At 33.3% G+C, this 8,260-nt stretch overlaps 1 protein-coding gene across 1 annotated transcript; it reads left to right on the top strand.

The window, feature by feature from the left end:
* Positions 1-3,067: 3,067 nt before the first annotated feature.
* LOC100800378 (probable peroxygenase 5) lies at positions 3,068-8,014 on the top strand. The gene is made up of 6 exons (XM_003533909.3): positions 3,068-3,107; positions 3,342-3,461; positions 4,425-4,510; positions 7,441-7,535; positions 7,627-7,752; positions 7,867-8,014. The coding sequence occupies exons 1-6, from the start codon at positions 3,068-3,070 to the stop codon at positions 8,012-8,014; spliced, it is 615 nt and encodes a 204-aa protein (XP_003533957.1).
* The last annotated feature ends 246 nt before the right edge of the window (positions 8,015-8,260 follow it).

Genomic DNA, 8,260 nt, shown 5'->3' with positions numbered 1-8,260 from the left:
AGAGAGAATGTGCAGTTCGGAGAGATCGAGGAAATAGAGATATTGCATGCAAATCGGAGAGATCGAGGAAATAGAGATATCGCATGCAGATCGAGAAAAGTGAGGTTGAAAATTAGGTTTTTAGCTTGATGGATGAGATCATCGTAGGAGAAATGTGGGCCGGTGGCGGCATTGATGAAGATGGTTACTAGTTTGGGCAAGTTACGACGGAGGCAGGAGGAGGAGTGACTTGAGGTTGTGAAGGGTTATGGAAGCGACAAAAAGAGAAAAATGAGAGTGGGAGTTCAATGGTTCCAATAGACATTGCCCTAGGATTCTGAGCGAAGGCTACAAAATCTCACACTACAAGGGAATCCCGCGAGGGTGGTGTGGTGGGCCGGTGGCGGCATTGATGAAGATGGTTACTAGTTTGGGCAAGTTACGACGGAGGCAGGAGGAGGAGTGGCTTGAGGTTATGAAGGGTTATGGAAGCGACAAAAAGAGAAACATGAGAGTGGGAGTTCAATGGTTCCAATAGACATTGCCCTAGGATTCTGAGCGAAGGCTACAAAATCTCACACTACAAGGGAATCCCGCGAGGGTGGTGTGGTGAGGGTTAGGGCAAGGCTTTGGGGTTTGCGAAGGGGCATCGAACCCCACGAGGGACGGTGGCTCCGGGGAGTGGATGTAGGAGAGGTAGATGCTGACGAGGAGGGGGATGAAGGAGAGGACTACCAGGTGGATGTGGGGGTCAGAGGAGAGGAAGGTGTCATAGAGCCATTGGCTGAGATGGTACATAGCCGTAATCGAATGGGAGTGTGAGTGTGAAGTGAGAGACTAAAGGGCACTTACTTCTAAGACAATTTTTAGAAAATCATTTTAGAATAACAATCATTCTAAGACGATTTTAGTGAAACCATCATCAAATGATAGTTTTAAAGATGGTTTTTTATAAAATCTCTTTGTTTAGAAACCTCGCATTTATAAAATTGTCACCGCCTAATATACTAAGATAGATCTTGGAAAACCGTCGTCATTTCGCCGTCATAGAAAATACTTTTTATAGTAGTGACTATTGTTATTATTTGGACTTAGGAATCAGTGATTGTTGTTGGAATTAACATAAACCGTGAATGTAATTTTTGATTGATGCTTCACCATGATTGCTTGGAATGATTCAAATGTAGTTCTCAAAATTTGGATATTCTGTGAATGCGATTGATATGCTGCAAATGTCTAGGTTATCGTAAAAATTCCATGATATTGTTTGCAAGTGCATGAATAATACTCACTACTCTAGTTTTGGCTTTAAAGATGTTGAATAAGAATTATTATTTAATATTCTGTAAATTGAACACTCTAAACATGATCTTTGTTCTGTTTTAAGGGAAATTAAATATATATTGAGATACTTTTGGTCTGTGATCCATTATTGGCAGGTGCATTTTCAATTTTCTATGTCAAACAACGGGACTATCTATCTAGACCACGCATGTCATAGGTAAAGGAAAATTTGAACCCTACCTTTGATTGTTTTTTGGAAAACTTTTATTGCCCTGAAGAACTCACAACGAAACCCTCTATCTAGACCACACATATCTTAGTTACTTATTATTTTACGTTAAGAACTTAGGGATATGGAATTGTATGATAATGATTTGATTGGTTATTGTGTTTCTGATCAACCAGTTTATTCTTCTTTTGTTCTTTTGAATATTGTTGCTAACGGTATTTGTGAGGGTTCTGAAATTTTTGCATCTTCTCTGGTTAAAAAACTAGTTTTTTACCAGCACTCGCGGCAATTGTCGGAAATATCTTTACCGGCCGGCGATGATTGAATTGTCGGTAAAACATATCAGTGACTATTTTTGTTGTCGCTAAAAGGAAAAATTAATTGCCAATAAAAAATATTAGTGACTATTTTTATTGAAAATCAAATGTAAATTTTTAATATATATTTACAAATTCGATATTATTATTATGAACCCATCATTATTGCGATAGCCTTGTTGATACAAATTAATGCTTCCTAATCAATCGACGTATATCTATTTAATGACAACATGAATACAACTTTTTTCTCTCTTAAGGTCATCATGAATACAACTTATATAATGCATAGTCTCAAAATTAAATTTTAGGTCGCACCTTTTATAATACTGCTAATATAGCCAAATTCTTATTCTTCTATTTGAAGAAGTTAAGGCAATTTTCATATTGCCTATTGTCGATTAATATCATTGAAATTTTTTCATTTGTTTATGGCATGCACCTCCTAACAGCTTTAGTAAGCACGTCAGACGCATGCTCATGTACGTATATATTGATTTGCTTGCATGTGCTAATTAAATAAATTTATTTTGAACTCTAATAACAAGTAAAACTGAAAAAAAAATATTTATCTTACCCATCGTGCCATAAAAAAGGAAGAGTAAAACTTGTTATTGTAGTTTAAACTAATTAAATATATTTTTAACACTAACAAAGTAAAACTTGTAAAAATAAAAAATGCACACAAAGTCAAAATTATTTACTGGGGATCAATTTCAATATTGTTTAAATTTGGTTTCTTTGAGAAAAACTTGTTTATTTTTCATAAAGAAAATTAGAAAACTATTAGATTGTAAACTATTATCATAATCACATCTGCATCGTTTGCGGAACAGAAGATAAGTGTTAACCAAACTTTTTTCCATTTAAACATTGAAAGTTTCCATATTGGTCACTTTTGCAAGACAACGGAGGACTTTAATTAATTTCCCTAAATTATTGAACTCTAATAAAAAAATGTAATAAATGCCATTTTCCGCAAGAACATGATGAGACAGATTAATACAGCTATTAGGTTTTGTTCAAAACCGCAAAAAGCGTCTAAGATATGATGAAAACGTCTATAATTAAACAGGGCGATGGTGTGATACACGCTAAACCTTGGCCTTTCCACAGTCTCAGTTTTAGTATATATATAACCCCAAATCAACTCTTACAATAATCATTAACTATCTTCTTAATTATAGCTAGCTTGAACCCCAAAGGCTCTTCTCCTTTAAAGTTTGCTCGTTTATTGATTCAGCATAATTCTATCCATATGGCTTCCTCTCATGCCTCAGAAAACACAAATCTAGAAGGTATGCCACTTTTCCAAATATCTCATGAACACTTACAATTTCATTATCTCTCTTTTTCTATTACATCATCACCTAGCTATCAGTGCACGCTACCTTTGTACACTCAAAAAAATAAAAATAAAAACATATGCTTTAATCTTTTTTTTATCTCTCTCACTAGGTGCATGATAAATAGATATTTGAGTGTCCAAAAATCATTTTATATTCTTTCAACCAAAATATATGTATTTGCAGGAGTAGCTGGTGGTGTTGGGGAGAATCCCATTCCACTTCAAGAAAACATTCTGCAGAAGCATGCTGCATTCTTTGACAAGAATCACGATGGTGTTATTTACCCATGGGAGACTTTTCAAGGTTTTCTATGCTTTTCCTTTCCCTTTAATTAATGTCATCATTAAGGTTTTGTCATTGCAACTCTAATATAGCAATATTAAGGTTTTATGGATGAGGGTGATTGCTCAATTACATTTGGCCACAGTATAAATAATGCTGTAGGTTTTAACAACTACGATCCTAACTATATTTTAACATTTTGGTGTATAGGAAAAAAATATTTTGGTCATTAATTACCGTTACTTCCCATGTATAAGGAAAATAAAGTTTAGTTTTCATTCAGTATTAGAGTCACTACTACAAAAAATATTTTCATGCATATATTATCAAAGCTCTAAGATATTATTTTCATTATTTTAATTTTTTAAAAAACACATTCTAAGTCGGTTCTTTAAATAATTGTTTTAGAATGATACCATTATAATACGGTTCTTATCCTTTGTAAAACCGTCATAGGAGGGTATCATTCTAAGACAACTCTTCACTAAAAATCGTCTTAGAATGATACCCTTCTAAGACAATTTTTATATAATAACCGTTTTAGAATGATCTCTTTCTAAGACAATTTTTTAGAAAACCGTTTTAGAAAATTAGTCTTCTAAAACGGTTTTTTATCTAAAAATCATCTTAGAAAGGTACTATTTTCTAAGATAGTTTTTGTTGGAATCATTGTTAAAAGTCTTAACTTTTAATGATGTTGGCTACAAAAACGAATGTCTTATACGATTGTTGTTGTATGTGCCTTTTGTAGCAGTGAGTAAAACTTTTCGTTTATAACAACTAATTAAAAATTAGTTTAAGTATGGTTTTTTTATTGTAAAAGTTAATAGATTTTATTATATATAACAATATATAATTAGTTTAGTCTGTCAAAAACTTTTAAATTGCAAGTTGATTCTAATAAATTCATAAAAAAAATCAGTTTCAGAATTTATCAAGAATTTCTGAGTTTCATTTTTTATGGTGAGTTTTGATTAAATGCAGGCTTACGTGAAATTGGGAATGGGATCTTGGCTTCCTTTGGACTTTCTCTTTTCATCAATTTGGCTCTTAGTCAATCCACTCGTCCAGTACTACTTCTCCTTATTGCTTAAAAATTTTATTTTCTAACATTTAATTTTGCATGTCTATTTGAGTATTTAATTGAGAATTTTTTTTTTGCCATCCATCTTGTTTTAACCTCAGTTCTTTGTTAATTTGAATGAATACCATCTTATTTTTTATTACTTCTATATTATTTATGCCTAAATTTTAGGTAAAAAAATAGAAAACTATTTCCGTCTACCTTCCATAAATCTCCAGCATCACCCCTTACATTTGGGTAATCTTGGAATATAAATATACATTTCAGATTATTCTTTCCAAAATGGAAAGGGAGTGACACTTTTACACTACGAATTATCTTTTTCAAAATTAAAGATGTGGTGCTTAAAATTTATGGTATGCAAGAAAAAACACCCAAAGAAAAAAAGAGAAATAATGAACAATTGTTGATACAAGTGGTAATAACTTGTGTTTCTTAATCAAGTAATCCATAGTTCAAATCCTGATTAGTCCTTAGGTATGAAATAAATCATGTTGGAAGGAAAATATCTACCTTCTCTGTTGTCAATGTCTCCAACGAAGATTTGTTACTGCTTTCAACGGAGATAACTTCATATCAATATTATGCTTTAAAAAAAAGAAGAGAAAAACAACAAGTAGAACCTCAGAAAAGGTAATCTCATGGCATCAGTATTTAATCCCTGAAGTAAGACTTTCAATTAATTATGGTTTCAGTAGAAGACCTCCATACCAGCTAATCCAGGGTTCCCTTGACAATTCCCATATACATTAACTAAAACTTGTCATGTTATGGAATGGAGGCACATAGGTCTGGATACCACTTAACCATACCAAAATAAATGTGTAAAAAGTTTAAAATAATTAATGTGCAAAAATCACGATTTCGATCTTATATATTTGCAATATATTAAATGTAGGCTTAAATATGTTTTTGGTCCATGATAAATATCCAATTCTTTGTGTTTGATCGCCAATAAAATTTTCCTTTGAATTGGATCCCTAATATTTGAAAAATTTTGTTTGAGGTCCTTGCCATTAGTCGGGATCCGTTAACTTCTTACTTGACCGTTAACTGGACATGCAAGCATGCAACGTGTATCTTTTTATTTTTACCTTCACCACCATGACCTTGAATTTGGTCCTCCTAATGGAAATGGTTGCTACCAACATCCTCTCCCTTTACCACCTCTCCTACACCATCCAATCCCCCAAGCCTCAATGTCTTCAAATTTCATCTCAAAGCTATTCCCTATGGCAACCTCAACACAAACCCCAACCTCTCCCAATCGGCACCCCCTGACTTAGAGATTTCGGCATTGAGTTCCGCCTGCAGTGACTCAGAAACAAAGAAACTACAAAATGAGACAGAATCTCCACCTAAGGAGCCCAATCGTGAACAACCAAACCACGACGCTCTCAGAAAAGGAAAAAATGAGAATCTTCTTCATTTACTCTGTTATAAGGTGTTAAAAGCCAAGGCTAAAGGCGAAAACAAGTTCGGGAGGGAGCTGAAGTTGAACCCCACCACGACCCTCTCGAAGTGAAGAGTTGGCCAAGGTTGTCGGCGAAGGCCTTATAGACGATAAAGAAGGCACGACAGACGTCTAGTTTTCTTCGAAGAGTTTGCGAATTTGGTTTTGGCTCATTGGTTTGCAAATGGCACACGATTTGGAGCTGATAGCGCAACACAAAGCTTCGTCACTGAAGCTCGAATCGAACAAGATCCAAAACTTGGTCTGTTTTGATCAGCAAGGTCATCATGACACTCTCCAAACCAACCATTGTCTCGATTTGTTGCCTTGCACCATATTCCCTTTCAAACTCATTGGATTTTCACTCATGGAAACCCTTTGAGATGCGCCCAACCTCATTATCAGCATCACCAAAGCGTTAATCAATGACAACAATCCAAAATCGAGAACCAAGTAGAATGACCTTGTGAACGCAGGAAGGGTGGCGATGCCATTCCAATAGACCACAAGGAGTTTTCACAGTTTGAAATGACGTGAAACAAACAGAGAAGGATGAAGGTCAAAGGTGGTGAGACTGTGAGAGAGAAGGGGAGACTAGGGTCATAGAAGGAAAGACAAATAAAAAAAGCAAAAGAAAAAGGAATAATAGAAAAAATCATAGTTGTCCATTTAAAAAGTAAAAATATCCAATGGTGAAAAATGGCTTTCCCATGGTAAGAAACGGCGTTGTTTTTACTTTTTACAAATTAAAAAAAAAGCCCACATGTAATCCCACTCAGACAAAGATTACACATGACACCATAAGTTACATGCTTGCGTGGTTGATTAATGGCCACATAGGCAGATAACAATTTCGGACTAACAGCACAGACCTAAGACAAAAAGTTTCAAATATTAGGGACTCAATGTGAAGGAAAAATTTATTAAGGACCAAAAACAAAAACTGGATATTTATCAGGGACCAAAAACATATTTAAGCCTTAAATGTATTGTGATATAAAAAGATAGAAAGGAATAAAAAATAACATATAATATAATAAAATGAAAAACCAAATAAAGAATTATAATATCTTGAAGGAAAAAACTATAATTTAATCAAAATTTTATATTAAGTACAGTGATGAGTCTGATATATAACATTTACTTTTAATTTAATTGTACTAAAGAGAGAGCCATTCTTTGTTTAAATTATAATACTACTATCATATATTTGCTATTTTCGCTTTATATATTAGTGGTGAAATTTTATGTTCGTGATTATTCAAATATTTTAGTGGAGACTCATCTAAATCATTTATATATTAAAGGTTGTATGACAAAAGTTTTTAATAGTTCTCGTTAAATTAAATAAAGGTGAGAAATAGGCACAAATAATTAATTAATACAAACTCCTCAAAACTTTTTTTTTTTTTTAACAATTAGTAGTACTTACTGCTACTGCTTGTCCGGTTCTTATGTTCCAGGGAAAGTTTCCATCTTTTCTTTTCCCAATCGAAATTAAGAATATACAACTCGGCAAACATGGCAGTGACACTGGAGTCTATGATACTGAAGGAAGGTAGTTAATATTTTCACACATTCCATTTTAGATTTTTTATTTCTTTAATTTGGTGATATTAATTAATTAATTCATGATAATTCTTTTATAGGTTTGTTCCTTCAAAATTTGAAGAAATTTTCACAAAACATGCACATACTCATCCAAATGCTTTAACATATGATGAGCTGAAGGAGATGTTAAAGGCAAACAGAGAGACAAAAGATTTGAAAGGAAGGTAGGTTTGTCATTTCTCTTATGGGATCAAATTTGTCATTATCAATTATTATTCTTTTCTCGTTGATTTTTTATAGAAATATTAACATGTTGCAACCATATAATGCACTTACAGGATTGGTGGTGAGGTTGAATGGAAATTCCTTTACAAACTTGCCAAAGATAAGAATGGCTTACTACAGAAGGAAACAATCCGTGGTGTTTATGATGGAAGCGTGTTTGAACTGTTGAAAAAGGAACATTCTTCAAGCAAAAAGAAGTAATATTCAATCAGTTAACAATAAAATTTACTATCGACACGATAATGTGAAAGAGGAAGTTGTTCAAGGTTACCATGTGTTTATTTTTAAGAATAGATGACCATAATACTTTACGATTTCCAAAGTGTGTTTTGGGTTTATTTGTTAAGTTAAATTTGTCTATGTCATTCATCATGCTTGGCATTTGTAATATAAAAAGAAAAATTGTTTGTATATCGGTTTATTTATTAAGTTAAATGTATCTTTGTC

The sequence above is a fragment of the Glycine max genome, chromosome 9, assembly GCF_000004515.6.
Source record: "Glycine max cultivar Williams 82 chromosome 9, Glycine_max_v4.0, whole genome shotgun sequence".
Classification (NCBI taxonomy): Eukaryota; Viridiplantae; Streptophyta; class Magnoliopsida; order Fabales; family Fabaceae; genus Glycine; species Glycine max.
The sequence above is the reverse complement of the archived record's forward strand: the minus strand, read 5'-3'. Positions and strand labels throughout refer to the sequence as shown.